This window comes from Polistes dominula, unplaced genomic scaffold (assembly GCF_049000335.1).
Source record: "Polistes dominula isolate Pdom_NZ unplaced genomic scaffold, Pdom_raw_medaka contig_77, whole genome shotgun sequence".
In the NCBI taxonomy this organism is placed as follows: domain Eukaryota; kingdom Metazoa; phylum Arthropoda; class Insecta; order Hymenoptera; family Vespidae; genus Polistes; species Polistes dominula.
This window is the reverse complement of record NW_028301152.1, coordinates 1,758,460-1,773,551: the sequence shown is the minus strand read 5'-3', so window position 1 is coordinate 1,773,551 and position 15,092 is coordinate 1,758,460. Positions and strand designations below refer to the sequence as shown.

General features: G+C 31.4%; 5 protein-coding genes across 7 annotated transcripts; 2 read left to right on the top strand and 3 right to left on the bottom strand.

Annotated features, from left to right (window-relative positions):
• Positions 1-954: 954 nt before the first annotated feature.
• LOC107064124 (uncharacterized) lies at positions 955-2,240 on the bottom strand. Its single transcript, XM_015316467.2, has 3 exons — positions 2,128-2,240; positions 1,966-2,047; positions 955-1,691 (listed from the first exon to the last, which is right to left on the bottom strand). Exons 2-3 carry the CDS (start codon positions 1,970-1,972, stop codon positions 1,114-1,116), a joined length of 585 nt encoding a protein of 194 aa, XP_015171953.1. The 5' UTR covers positions 1,973-2,047; positions 2,128-2,240; the 3' UTR covers positions 955-1,113.
• Positions 2,241-2,627: 387 nt separating this feature from the next.
• On the top strand, positions 2,628-4,967 carry LOC107064091 (pre-mRNA-splicing factor ISY1 homolog). 2 transcript variants are annotated; one of them, XM_015316386.2, is made up of 4 exons: positions 2,735-2,872; positions 2,967-2,989; positions 3,077-3,395; positions 3,473-4,967. In XM_015316386.2, exons 1-4 carry the CDS (start codon positions 2,870-2,872, stop codon positions 3,839-3,841), a joined length of 714 nt encoding a protein of 237 aa, XP_015171872.1. In that variant the 5' UTR covers positions 2,735-2,869; the 3' UTR covers positions 3,842-4,967. The 2 variants fall into 2 exon arrangements, with proteins under 2 accessions (XP_089034253.1, XP_015171872.1); XM_089178127.1 differs by having other exon boundaries at positions 2,628-2,989.
• Positions 4,968-5,063: 96 nt separating this feature from the next.
• On the bottom strand, positions 5,064-11,490 carry Syt14 (Synaptotagmin 14). Of its 2 annotated transcripts, none has more exons than XM_015316382.2 (8): positions 11,358-11,490; positions 8,611-8,799; positions 8,044-8,178; positions 7,895-7,956; positions 7,626-7,802; positions 7,051-7,368; positions 6,621-6,974; positions 5,064-6,439 (listed from the first exon to the last, which is right to left on the bottom strand). In XM_015316382.2, the coding sequence occupies exons 1-8, from the start codon at positions 11,473-11,475 to the stop codon at positions 6,227-6,229; spliced, it is 1,566 nt and encodes a 521-aa protein (XP_015171868.1). In that variant the 5' UTR covers positions 11,476-11,490; the 3' UTR covers positions 5,064-6,226. The 2 variants fall into 2 exon arrangements, with proteins under 2 accessions (XP_015171868.1, XP_015171869.1); XM_015316383.2 differs by lacking the exon at positions 11,358-11,490 and adding an exon at positions 10,436-10,636.
• Positions 11,491-12,103: 613 nt separating this feature from the next.
• Positions 12,104-13,817, top strand: CLS (cardiolipin synthase). Its single transcript, XM_015316381.2, has 4 exons — positions 12,104-12,290; positions 12,536-12,875; positions 12,969-13,226; positions 13,301-13,817. The coding sequence occupies exons 2-4, from the start codon at positions 12,546-12,548 to the stop codon at positions 13,622-13,624; spliced, it is 912 nt and encodes a 303-aa protein (XP_015171867.2). The 5' UTR covers positions 12,104-12,290; positions 12,536-12,545; the 3' UTR covers positions 13,625-13,817.
• On the bottom strand, positions 13,561-14,963 carry CIA30 (complex I intermediate-associated protein 30). The gene is made up of 2 exons (XM_015316380.2): positions 14,430-14,963; positions 13,561-14,313 (listed from the first exon to the last, which is right to left on the bottom strand). The coding sequence occupies exons 1-2, from the start codon at positions 14,789-14,791 to the stop codon at positions 13,791-13,793; spliced, it is 885 nt and encodes a 294-aa protein (XP_015171866.1). The 5' UTR covers positions 14,792-14,963; the 3' UTR covers positions 13,561-13,790.
• Positions 14,964-15,092: the final 129 nt, after the last annotated feature.

Sequence of the window (15,092 nt, the reverse complement as noted above, 5' to 3'; positions counted from 1 at the left end):
TTACCATACATGCATTAATAATACCACATTGACAAACGTTTTTATTACAGCACTTCTAATAGATTTTTCAGTGTTTCAGACAAAAAAGTGGAGTATTTTTGATCTGTTAACGAGCCATTGATGAAGTAATGTTCAACAATTTGATGATCAATTATACCATACCAGACATTCAAGCTCCATCGGTGTTGATAGTCTGTTCTATATTATTTTTCTGCATCGATATTATTAACATTATTATTATTAGAAGATGTGCCATAACAAAAAGGTTTGTCAACATGGTATTATTGGTGCATTTACAGCAATAACTGCAGAATTACTAGGAAACGTCACACGTTCTTTGATAAGAAGATTATCAAAGTGCATTGATTGTATTAAAGAGCACTTTGAACACTTGTAATAATCAACATTTATTTGTGAATATCTCAGTAATTATTCACTTTAAGCACTACATAGTATAATAGTTTGTTATGTAGAATTTGATGCTTTATCAAAATCCAGAAAAAAAAAACAATCAGACATTCCATTTAAAAAGATAACGAAGACCTTGATATCTTATTACAAAAAGTATCTTAAAAGAAAGTTTTGTTTATCATTACATTTGCCTCCAAATTTAAGAACATTTTTTTCATACATTGTATATATTATGATTTATTTTGAAACGTCACGTACAATGACTCACCCTGTATATATGTATTTTATTTAATGTTAAAATTTAAGTATAATTATGCTGAGCTTTTTTTTAACTTATTACAAATTTATTAAAAATTAAAAACATTTATATTGTGAAAAATCATGAAAATAAATTCATTCATTATATTAACTTGCATTAGTATAATTTTCAGGTAGAGAATAATATTTTCTTGAAATAATATTTTTTTTTGTGTTATATGTTGTTCCTTTATTAAATTTAAAAAGAATTTTTGAAAACAAATAATATTATTAAAGCAATCAAAATGATGTTTGTAAAATGCTGTTTTATTATATATTTATATATATGTCATGGAAAGAAAATAATTCTAAACTATATAAAATTATGTTACACTATATGTTAATATTATATTTTGATATGATATATCTGAGATACTTAAACATAGATCTATCATAAAGTATGATTTACAAATATTCTTGTAAAATAGGTTCCATTTGTAATGGTTCATGGTTAGGAGGAAATCTGGCTACAATGTTGCCTTCTTTATTAATGATAAACTTGGTGAAATTCCATTTAATGTTTCCATCTTGTTTGGTCAACCATTTCCACAAAGGATGAGCATTATTTCCATTGACGTCTACTTTTTCAAACATGTCAAAAGTAACATTATATTTCTTAACGAAATTAAGAATATCTTGAGAAGTTCCCGGTTCTTGTCCACCAAATTGATTAGATGGAAATGCAAGTATTTTCAATCCTGAACTTCCATACTTTTCATACAATTGCACAAGTTGTTTATAATTAGCATCGGTTAATCCACAATTGCTAGCAACATTAACTATGATTAATACATGACCACGGTATCTGTTCAAGTCAACATCATTTCCATGGATATCAACTGCGTGAAAATCATAAACAGAGCTTGGAGATTTTAAAGATTGTTCCTGTGCATTTTTAGATGCGCATAGCTCTGAGTTACTGTTTTCACAATTCTCAGACAATACTCCTGATAAAAAGATGAGAAGCAACGCTACCCGCATACCTAATGAAATTGGATAAAATAAAAACCTTAACGAAGAGCAAAAATATAAAAATACTTAATTTTAAAGTTCTTATATGATAAAAAAAAAGGAGCACTTTAATGATAGTTTTTTTGACATTCCAATTCACAAATAATTATATTACGCAGTTGCATATTATTTTTACAACTATCAAATATTAATTGAACGTTGTTTGTTTAAAAATTGAATCATTATTATTTACACATACATATATAAAATTAAAATATTTATATTTAACGAAAGTAAATTACTCACGCAACATTTTGATAGAAGTGTGTGTGTGGATGAATTCAAAAACAACAATCAATTTATTTTATAATAACGATCGTTCAAATGGCTGAAATAATTCTGTCCTATTATTTCTATTTATTATCAATAATATCAAAATTAATCAGACGTAATAAGAAATGAATTTACCTTTACTGTATCTCCAATATATACTGCTCAGATCACAAAAAGAAAAACACGAATCTTTCTTCTCTCCGGTTTCTTTATTACTAAGAGTTTTTTAAAATGAGGAACAAGGAAGTACCAGTTTCTTTTCTCTGGTTAGTTTGACGTCACTTAGCCACCACCAATCAGAGCTCAGCATCATTCATCTGTAATAAAGAAAACAAGATACTATCTTAGGACGGCATGTACCTTATAAAATAAGTTCTAACCTTGTCAAATTAAAATAAGATTAAAAAAAATCTTTACAAAGAAACATATCAAGAAATGCGTGTACTTAAATGCAAATTATTTTAATAAATATTATTTCTAAATAACTCCAATATATCTCAAGTTTACAAAGCGTTCGTGTCTTTTTGTTTTTTAAATGTTACATTGTGTATACCGAGTGCATTATTGACATTTAATATCACGTTCTTTATATCTATATACACATACTTTCTCTTTTATGATAATTGTTTAAAAAAGTTTGTTTAAATGATTAAAATATATATTTGAAATGTGTCATTATTCAGTGAATGTGTTAGATGTTTCAACATAACCTACAAATAAAACAGTCAATATTTGAATTGTTTATTTTTGTATTTGCTGTTGAAAGATTTTCATTAATTAAAACGTACATATAATACATATAATTAATACACGACTTTATATTGTATAAATTGTTTTTTCTTCTAGTTTGAAATTTAATTAAAAGACATATATAAAAATGGTAAGTGTAAATCATGTATACAACTATAAGTAATAGAAAGAAAATAATTTTATGTATTATTTCAATAAAACTGATTTATATATTTTTATTTCAGGCACGTAATGCAGAAAAGGCTATGTGAGTAAATAAAATTGTCTTGCATTTCTCTATAATGTTTTATTATAGTTTCTTCATAGATAGTAACTTGTTAAATTATTTGAATAGGACCACCCTTGCAAGGTGGAGGGCAGCTCAAAGTAATGAAGGAGCTAAAAGAGAACAAGAGAGAAGGCCTTATCTAGCTTCTGAGTGTCGAGACTTGAGAAAAGCAGAGAAGTGGAGAATGCAAATTATAAGAGAGATTGCTAAGAAGGTAGCTCAGATACAAAATGCTGGTTTAGGTGAATTTCGAATTCGTGATTTAAACGATGAAATCAACAAATTACTTAGAGAAAAAAGGCATTGGGAAGCTCAAATAAAAGAACTCGGTGGACCAGATTATTCTCGTGTAGGGCCACGAATGCTGGATCATGAAGGCCGAGAGGTGAATAGATATTTTTTATTATCATTTGATATGATTATTATTATTATTACTTATATTTAACCTAAAACTCTTATTAGGTACCTGGAAACCGTGGTTATAAATATTTTGGAGCTGCAAAAGAATTACCAGGTGTTAGAGAACTTTTTGAACAAGAACCACCACCACCCCCTCGCAAAACACGTGCAGAATTGATGAAGGATATAGATGCTGATTATTATGGATACAGAGACGACGATGATGGCATTTTGTTACCGTTAGAACAAAAAGCGGAACAAGAAGCAAGAGACAAAGCTATTGAAGAATGGTTACAGCACAAGAATAAAGAATCAGACTCGGAGGAAGAAATAGAAACAACTTCTCAAAAACCTATACCATCACAGCAAGACATACAAGAAGCGTTACTTGCTAGAAAAAAGAAAGAACTATTAGAGAAATATGTTCTCTGACTGACACTTTATTTTTTATGCTCTTAATAACAACTATTCATAAATTTATTTAATTGTATCAGAGTACATCTTTATAAAACGCGATAAATATAGTTATTAATTTGTAAGTATTTAATAACATTGATCAAGGTAATTATTATTTTGTGCAGTAGACGTTTAAACTTTAATCGTTACTTATCGAGAAAAAGGGTGCTGTAGATAAAATATAAATAAAAATCCGATGAGATAGTCTGTTTATAACGTTCGCGATCTTCATTTATAATAATTTTTGAAAAATATCGCGAATAAGATGATATACGTTAATCCGCACCATCTTGATCTCATTAATTGCATAAAATCTTTGTTTCTTAATTTGGCATACATCTTTTTAACAAACGATCTTTAAAATAATGTCGTTTGTTAAGATCGTAACGTTTTTATAGCGTTCACTGGGCATAGAAATAGCCGAGTTTTAACGAATTCTTTGAATTCTTTAGAGTAACTTGACGAAGTGATATATAAGGCAATGTAATCACGAAATAGTGCTCCTGCAATGAGAGAGTCATAAGATACACCTTTACGACTTATTACGATTATTTCATTTCGACGATGGATTACAGACAAATAAAGAATTCATTTTTGTAATGAGAACATTCTTAAGAGTGTAGAATTGTCTGTCTGTATGTATGTAAATATGCAAGCGCGACCCAAATACTTGCATTCCCATATCGTGTCATTTATAAACAGACTGTAACATAGTACGTTATGTACAATCATGTTGCTGTTAGGACTCAGAAGTAAATAACACTAAAAAGTACTAAAGTATATAATATTATTATTCCTTCGAATTTTGTCTAACGTAGATTCATTTCTCTTGATCCAATTGTAAAGACCTTTTAGCGTATTATCGCGATTTCTTATTTGATAGCTAAATTAATTAGAGAGCTAGATATTAATCGGTATTTAAGTGTACTAGAACCAGAAGTGCTAAAGAAAATCGAAGCTGTAATGTAGCGTGTATTTATATTTAACCAACGAGTCAACTTCTGAGCCCTTTTTGTATAATCGCTTTTGTGCCTAAGACATAAACGACAAAACAGTTCGAGCATGGATTAATTTTCTTTTTTTGTTTGTTTTTTTTTTGTTTCATTAATGACTAAAAGACTATTACATGTTGTAAGGCTTGAAAAAATCAAGCTCTAAATGATTCGTAGCTTATCCGTTGATCAGTCTCTCTCGCTCGTTTCTTTTTTTCTTTTCTATTTTTTTTTCTTCTTCTTCTTCTTCTTCACTATCCAATTCCTTCTATTATTAAACGCGTAGATAGTAGTAACGTAACTATATAGATCTATTCGTACTTATAAATTACAATCGCATAAATTTCTATGTCGATAATAAAATCGATAATCTATGATCATCATCACATCTGCATCAACGGGGTGCGTTTTGCGATTTATTGTGCGTCATTGAATTGTGAACGTGTCCTCCTCGTCATCATATACTTATCCATTCAGCATCGCACAACGCCAATCCATTCTCGAACCATCATCTCAAGACACCAAAATCCGTCGTACTAATTAGTATGAAGATATTACTGCATACTAAAATATTCAATATATACATATATATTGAAAAATTACCGCGGAGCAAAGATAAAACTCGGTACACTTGCAGCTTGAATCGAATTTTCAATTCGTTTTCCTTCTTTCATTCTCTTTTTCTCTCTTTTTCTCTCTAATTTTTTTCTTATTCTCTCTTTTACTCTCATTGCACAAAGAAGCATACACGCACATGCACACACACATACATACACGCGCGTTCGTTCTCTCCTTTCCTTAGACGTCTTCCCTATGTGTCACAATGTGTCACAGTTGGGACTATCACGACATTTCCTAAAAAGGGTGAAAGGCACAAAGTAAAAAATAAACGATCAAGGTTTTGGCTCAGGCACATATATCCGAGTCGGAGAGTTCTCATGCCACAAATTCGTGATTTCGACGAAGTCGGTGGTGCCACCGTAGTGGATGAAATATATCGAAAACACCCTCGACTCCCTCCACCGTATCAAAAAGGGGAATGTATGTATGTATGTACTTGGTACATCGAGTATAGAGTTTACAACTCAGAGTGATTTTTTTTTTCTTTTTCTGTTTCTTTCTTTTTAGCGCTTATATTACGATAGCAAGCAGCTCTGATTGTAACGCAGTATCTATCTATCTATCGACAGATGAAACGCTTATTATTGGATTCATGCGCATATGTGTGATGGTTTCCTTTTTCTTCGTTTTCTTTTTCCAGTCGGGCAGTGCACGCGGCGGGACTCGCTTTGTCCGATGTTGTTTGAAATAAATGCCTAAAGACGAGGAAAATCTTTGTATAGTTCTTAGAGCGAATCCTTTTTTCGCTTCAAGGACGTAAAAGTGAGTGCCAGCGTTGAACTTGCGTTGGCTGTCGGGCCGCACGCATGTCGTTCCAATGTTGTAATTTTTCTGATCCGGAGCTGTTAAAACCTAAACAGAGCCAACCGATCATCTCTCTTCCCTTCTTGCCCATACCGCCTCTTCGCCGATTATAAACCGAAACCAATAGCGTCACGTCACCTAGTTGAAAGAGAGCGACCTGTGAAAACACACACACAAATCAAATTTCTATTATTCACTTTGTATATGGTATAATATACTTAACGTATGTGTTTATCATCACATTGGTTATCCGTGACTGATGATACTATATTATATTATATTTCATCTTAGAATTATGACATTTATGGTAAGGTATTTTAAAAAAACATATTATTTACCTGAAAAACAAAGGTTTCCTTATAAAGTGGATTTGGTTGAGCTCTTTTCAAACCCGTCTTAGATCGACTCATCTCGTGACCATTGCTATCGACGAGAGCCAATTTCACATAAGTATCCGGTGGTTTAGTATCGTTACCTCCACCCCCACGGAAATGAGAACCCTTGATAATTTCTACCGATAATCGTCCAGTCGTACCGTTATAAGATAGCCCTATTAATATTTCCGCAACGCTTCCACCTTTCATGCTACTCCCGTATGGTGGTATGGTAGGTGATGCATATGATTGAACAGATTGTTGAGAACCCGTAGAATCGCTACGCGTCAAACTGCTGCTCGTACCCCAATCCTGAACCTGTAACAAATTTTATTTATTGGTACTTCGCCTATATATATAAAAATATTGAATAAATCAATCATATTTGATTTACCGAAGATGGCGGTGGTTGTAAAGTTAACCAAAGAGTGGTTTCGAGTTGTAGGTTGATTTGATCAAAGGAGACTCTAGCTTCTCCGAGCAATCTTTCTCTACGCATTCTACCACCCCATAAATAAACTCTTAATCGTACTCCCATAGCGTTCACATCCTCTGGATTAACACGAGGGAGAAGGAAACTTTCCATATATTGGGGTGAGTTACCCTGTCTAACGCGAGTCTTACGTCTTTGCTTCTTAGATGGTAACAATACTAAACGCACTTGACTACCACCGATTCCGGCTGGATAGTTTCGTCCTTGTAAAACTTGTACCTGTGTCATAATAAATAATGCATTATTATAAGCAAAGTACATAGAAATTTACACGTTAAATAAACTCCCGTATAACACGAGAAGTTATTCTTCATCGTTATCGATTTCTTTTATTTTTGTAATTGATTTTTGGTTTATATTCTATTTACTATTATATTAACAAAAATAATTTATAGAGAAGAAAACTTCTCCTAATATTTATATCTAACACATATTATACTTATCGAAAAAATATTTAAACCAACTAAGAAGCTAACCGTCATCTCACGCATAGGTGCATCGTAAAGAAAAGCAACTTCCAAACTACCAATTTCTTCTGGCACGGCTCCCATTGTCGTAATAACGTCATTCGTCGCAGGTACATTCTGTTCGATCTCTGCCTCCTGTTCTCTATTATCGAGTATAATACTGGAGGCACCAACTTCAACTACGCACTATATTACAAAAAAAATTGTCTAATTTGAACAAATATTCGAGAAATGATGGAAGGTTCGAGATTAGATACGCATTGGTATACTTAGATTACCTGTTGCTGTTGTACTGCTGGCGAATGTTCCTCGGTGCAACTACTTGAAGTAGTTCCAGCGTCTAAAATGTATTAATTATAAACCGTATTTAATCTTGATTTATTTTCATTATAAAGTAGAACTGTAAAAATAAATTATAAGTACAAACCAACGATCGCTGGACCATCCTCGGCTTGTATAGTCAACGTATCTGGTGGTGGATGAGGATGCGAATTCAATCTTCTTAAAGCGTCTTCTTCCGAATCCGAGCTAGTTTCTGGATCCGAATAAGAAAATGACTTTCCTGTAATAACGTTTCATCAAAGATAATTATTTTGTTAGATGATATAGATGTGTTTTTAATAACATCGGTGTATGATTTAGAGAAGAGCAGCAACAAGGGATTGAAACTTAAATGATCTTCGTAATTAGTATATTTTTCTGAATGTTATTGTTGTTTACAAATCGTTATAAAAATAAGCAAATTTTTTTACAATACAATAATAACGCGTAATTATAAATTTGATAATAATAAAATCAAACTTTTGTCTATATAACTTTTGAATAATGATTAATTAAAAATGATCATCGTTTGAAATTATATGAAATAATTCGAAGGACCTTCACGTGTTGTTCAAGTTCGACCCTCGGTATAACAGGTAGAAAGGATGAATAAAAAAATAAAGAAAAAGAGAAAGTGAATTAAAGAATGAATAAGTAGGCATAAATTGCGTACCTATATTTTTCGATATTTGAGATGTAGAGCTATTGCTGGAGTCGCAAAGAGGAACGCAAACTCCACCGAAGAGGGCAGCCGAGGTGGGCGGTGTGAAGCACCACTTACGAGAAAGATAGAGAAAGATGGCCAGCAATAGGACGATAAAACCAGCAACGGCACCCAGAAATGCAGTCGCTTCCACAGGTACTAAAAACAAGCCCAATATAGTTAATAAATCTTCCAATCGATTTGATTAACACGAATTAATATACTTAATGTGTGCGAAAAATAAATATCATAGATTTTTAGATTTCTTTTAAACATTTCTCTTAACATCGAAATATATATATATATATATATATATGAACTTTCGAGCGACGATCTCATGACAAGCGAACCGTTCTTGATAAAGTTATTCAAGCTATTGGTTGTTACACGTCGTTATACGTTGTAGCATGCTTATTATTTAATAAGCATAGAAACGTTACTGATCTTTAACACAGAGAAACACAAGAGAAAGTCTAATTATGTATATATATATATATATACATTACTAATTAACTTTAAAGATATATAATATATAATGAGTATATGTACGAAAGACAAAAAGAACATAAAACAAGTAACGATATCGCAATTTGTAATACCTTCGTAAAAAGATTTTCAAGTTCGGAAAATTAAACGAGAAAGAGAGAGAAAAAAATATTGCTTGTTCTTTTTTTTTTTTATTCTTTATTTTTCTTTTATCAATAATGATTATTTATAGTTTCGAGCTGAGAGAACTCTTCGGCCATCCATAAACGAATTTTATAATCAACTACCGGTTGCGTATAGTACTGTCAGTATCGAACGTTTCAAACGATAGCGACGCATTACACTTTAATGACCCGGAATAATTAATCGTCGCCCCAGATACCGTTGAAACTATCGTGACACACGCAATATATTCTACGCGTGGTCTTGCTATGCAACACCAATATTTCTCTTTCTCTATATTCCGAAATAGAAATCAAAATTTACAGCTAATTCTCTCTTTCTCTTTTTTTTTTTTTTTTACTCTCTCTCGCGTAAGACGAGATTTTTCGAAGAGACGTGCTCTCATCCGCGTTATTCGCTCGATGAGTTTCGTCGATAAAGCGACGAAAGGAATCGTGACTTTGTTGTATCACAAAGGAGAAACAGGCAACAGGGGAAAAAGAGAAGTTAAGAGAGAGAAAGAGAGAGAGAGAGAGAGAGAGAAGAAGAAGGGGAGAATGAAAAAAAAAAAATAATGGCTTTGCGCAATGCGGAAGATGAAAAGTAAGTATAACATAGACGCATAAGCATTTAGGGACAGTTCATAAAAGTTAGAATCTCATATAGGAATGAGAAAAAGTATTGGTGATAGTATCATAGAAAAGTGTGAATGGTGCACGTGACGAGGGCTCCTCGTTGTTGTCCGAGGACGAAGAGAACGAAGGTGAAGGAGTGTTGGGATAGAGGGTGGGAGGGAAGGAGGAGCATATCTAGAGGGTGAGATGGCGGATAGGTGGGAGGTGTAAAAAGGGTTTTGTCGCGCGGCAATGCGGTTGGTCGGTCGGTAGGTCGGTCATTTGATCGTTGGTTCAGTTGTTCAATTTAAAAAAGAAAAACCTGATCATCGCGATTGAAAATTACATGAGAAACAGTAAGGTTACGTGGATTTATGCAAATCTACGTGCTTGGTATATTTGTGTTAAGGGCACATTCGAATTGCGTTATAGGTAGCTTTCGGTTGGGTACTCGGTTAGACTCTCGTGGATTTCGGTTGAGCATTCGGCTGAATTCGCGACTAGTCTCGAACATCACGTTAGAGTGGACTTACCCGTTAAGAAATGGTCTGATCCAGCCAGAGTCATACTCGTCCGTGGTGACACATTTAAAAAAAATACCTCGAGCCAGCTTACTTGCGTCTCTCGATCGGGCACGATAAATAAGTCAACCAGAATGAGGAACGCATCGTATAATTATAATTCCTTTTCACCCTTTTTCACTCTCTCTCTCTCTCTCTCTATATATATATATATATATATATATATATATATATATATATATATATATATATTGTATATATATATAGATATCTATTTGATTATTTTATTTACTCTCGTTCGCTCACGGATAGAAAAAAGACACGGGTGACGGCGACAAGTTTAGCTTTCCAAGAGACTTTATTATCGCAGGAAAAAAGCGTGGACGCTTCCTCGAGGAGCGTCGCGATACGTGGGCGAGGGTGTACACAACGACACTCTGTTGCTCCGTTCTCTGACAGACTTGCGCTTGTAGCACCCCTATCGCGACACTAATACGCATGCGCTAACGCCCCTCACGATTATCGTTCCTATAAACCACTCTGCTTTCTACGATCAACGTGCAACCAACTGACAGATCAACCGACTGATTAGTCCTTTCTTCTATCTTTTCTCTATCTTATTCCTTCCCCCCCTTTTTATTCATGTTTACCTCCTTACCTAGATTACTCTCCCGTTTTTTTTCTAGTTATAATTTATTTTTGACACATCTTATTTGATTCATTACCATGCTTTTATTGAATCATTATCGAATTAACAAATGTTTTACATCGATTAATATATTACGATGTAAATTAACTATTACATCACGTTATTTATACTTTCATGAATTTTCTTTTGATTTGTTCCATAAATTCTTGTTTCTTTTTAAATAAAATAATAATACGATTAAATGATAATTAATTAGAACGTAAGGTAAATTTTGTAAATACTCACTTAATATACTTTTATCGTACTGCATAATTGTCACTGGGGGAAACATTTGTTGAAATACTATATGCGCATTTCGAAGTCTTATTTTGAATGCATCTATGTAAGGTGTATAATCTATCATCAGGGGTACGCTTGTAAAATTATTTCTCAAATTTTATCGCTAGATGGCACTAACAAATTTCGAAATAATCGATCGAGTACATCGAGCTTCTATTCAAGGTCATAAATACGATGAGATCTAGAAATATCGAGATAAAAAAACATAGACCTTCGATTTATAAATAAAATATTTAATTAAAATCATAAAATGAATAAACAAGTCAATATACCATTGTATCAAGCGTTATATCAGCATTATTTTATTGAAACGACTTTTTTTTTAAATAACGTTTCAAACCATTTTACTCTGTTTTATTCAAAAACTCTTGAACGTGCAACAATCTAATTTCATAATAAAACTATTTGTATAAAGATTAAAGAAATAATAATAATGTTAATGAAACAAAGCAATATATAAATATTAATTATTATGTCACATTTAATTATTAATAATGCTAAATCAATTTTTTGTGTAATTATACGTTAAACCTTGCAATTAGTAACAATCGTAGTTATTCATATAAATCGAATAATATTCAAATAATAAGTATTAATTTTACATCTTTCTTAATTGTTTTACTTTATTTTGTTATTTTTGAACAATTAGAACATTTAATAAATTATTGACAAATCTTAATTTTCCTTATAACATCCGTCGATAATAGTTATCGGAATTTTTTTTAACATGTCTCTCGAATATGAGACAACATTGTAAATTTTATCGATGTCATTATAATAAGAAAGAATTTTAATATGGACTTTTGTATGTCGTACTAATAAATAAAATATATTTTATTATGAACGGAATAAATCGCATTTAAAATCTTATTATAAAAGGTAAGCTCGCGAATTATTACGCGTTACAAATACCGAATTCTAACCTAAAAATAAACTTACAACTACTAACACATTTTATTGGTTATGCAAATATTATTATACTAGTTTATGTATGTATTTATATATACATATATATATTTATATATATATATATATATATATATATATATATATATATACCAGTTTTGTAACTGGTAATTATTATATCACAAATATTTTTTTTAATTAATTTAAAAACAATATAGATAAACAATTATGAATTTCATCACAATATTACCATTGAAACAAACAAGAATTTTAAAGAAGTGTCTCTTAGAACAATATTTTAAAAGATATTTGAGATGTCAAGCAAAGCTTTATTGTGTTAAACATACTAGTCATAAGAATTCTATTAATTTAAAAGACCGTACTGTAAAACGTAAAGCATTAAAATTACGGATATTGGAAGATATCAAAGAAACGAGAAAGAAAGTAGAAGGAATTATTGAAAGAGAAAATATCTGGACTGTTCCTAATCTTCTTTGTGTGGGTCGTATGGTAACATCGCCTTATTTAAGCTATTTAATATTATCACAAAATTATCAGGTAATTCTATTTCCTTTTTTTGAAAAGAGATATTTTTGTAAATAATTATTTAATTGATAAGTAAAACGTATTATTATCTTCTTACAACTGTAGGTAGCATTATGGCTACTGGCATTCGCAGGAGTTAGCGATTTAGCGGATGGATGGATTGCAAGAACATGGTCGTCGCAAGCTTCTAAACTTGGTAGTTTTTTGGATCCTGTTGCAGATAAACTTCTTGTAGGAACTCTTTTTCTTTCTTTGGCGTGGGTAGGATTAATACCAGTGCCTCTTACATGTCTTGTTGTTGCAAGAGACATTGCATTAGTTGCTGCTGCATCTTACATCAGATATCGATCATTACCTGCGCCCGTATGTAACTGAAGTTTTATTTTCTAAAACTGAAGCTACACTTCTTGATATAAATGCATTCTTTCATTTTCTAGAAAACTTTGGCAAGATATTTTGATCCAACGTATGCGACAGTACAGTTAGCACCTACTATTGCAAGTAAATTGAATACAGCAGTTCAATTAGCTTTTGCTGCTGGGACCGTAGCAGCTCCTGTTTTTCATTTTGTCAATCATCCCGTTCTTCAAGTTTTATGTTATGTGACTGCAATATCAACATTTGCTGGGGGAATTAGTTATTTGACTTCTAGAAATACGTACAAATTTCTTAGAAAGAAAAAATCTCAACAAGGCCGTAATAAATACATTTTTATTATTTTTTTTTATTATTATTATTATTATTTAATAGCAAATAAATAATGTACAGTTATTGAATATTATGTAAAAATTTATCATTGCAATTTTTCACATATAATATTTTGCGTATGGGCATTTAAGCATGATAGTATTTACAGAATAATATAATATTAAATATTAAACTTACAAGGGTATATTTACACTAACCAATCTATGTACATTGGCCTTACTAAAATAAAATATCGTGTAAATCGTATGTTTCATAAGCAAACTCTTCCCATTCGTAAGGATCGTATACAAGACCAATATAATCTATTTCGAGCTTAAATGGTCCAGGAGCTCTATCAGAAGCTATGATACCAAAACTGGATATATTGGTTAAATCTATAGGTTGTTGAGTATCTTGTACTCTTCCATGACTGGACAAAAAGAATTTAGAAAATGGTATTTTCACAAATTGCCAGTATGGACCACCCCTTGTACAAAGTACGTAATTATATAAATCATTCCAAAATATATCAAAATGCCCTTTATTTCCAATATTGATCATATAAATTCTTCCATCTCCTCTTATACGCATAACTAGATGATTATATGACTGCCAATTTAAGCGTCCTTCTCTTTTAAAGCTTTTCCTAAATGTTGCTGTTTTAATAGCGCAGTAACCTGCATTGTGTATTTTACCTGTTTTTGGAACTCTACAATCTAATATACCTGAAAATACGGCTCTACCATCAGGACTTAATTCTAATCTAAAAAAAAACACAATGTAAATAATTTTAATATATGCACACACTTTTCAAAGTTTTATATTACATTTCGAATATAGAATTAGCAAAAAAAAAAAAGGAAAAACACATGTACTTACTTGCAAGTTGAATAACCTTGTTTATAATCTTTATCAGATACAGTTAACCATGGATCCAAAGATTTCTGATTCCCATTAAAATCCCAAACAATGTCTATTTCGTCAGGCTGTTGAAATAAATCGGGACCAGCGATTATATCATTAGTTTCTTTCTTAAACAAAGCTAATTCTTCTTTTAATTGTGAATAACCTTTCATTGCTTTTTGTAGAAAATTTGAATTATCTTTTTTAGGTGGTCTATCATATACTACAGGATATCCTGATCTTTGATCTTGTTGATATACATGTCCTCTGTAACTTGTATGTAATACTTTTCTTACAACAGGTCTATTAAATAGTATTAAACGCGTTAAGGAATTCATTTTGCAAACAATAATATAAAGTTTCTTTATAACGTTATTGTCATCAATATTGTATGCATTATTACAAATTTGTAATCAATTTTATTTAAATATAAATTTCTATAAATAATATATAGATAATATTAATATATAATAATAACAATAAATTTTGATATCAATTTTTTTAATTGAATATTATATTGATTCATATAAAATTTAACTATATAATAATAAGATGTGTTAGCTCTGTCGAGTAAATTGACAGGTGTAGCGGTACGACCGAAGGTCGCGCCATCTAAGTTACTAGAAGGCTAGGGAACCA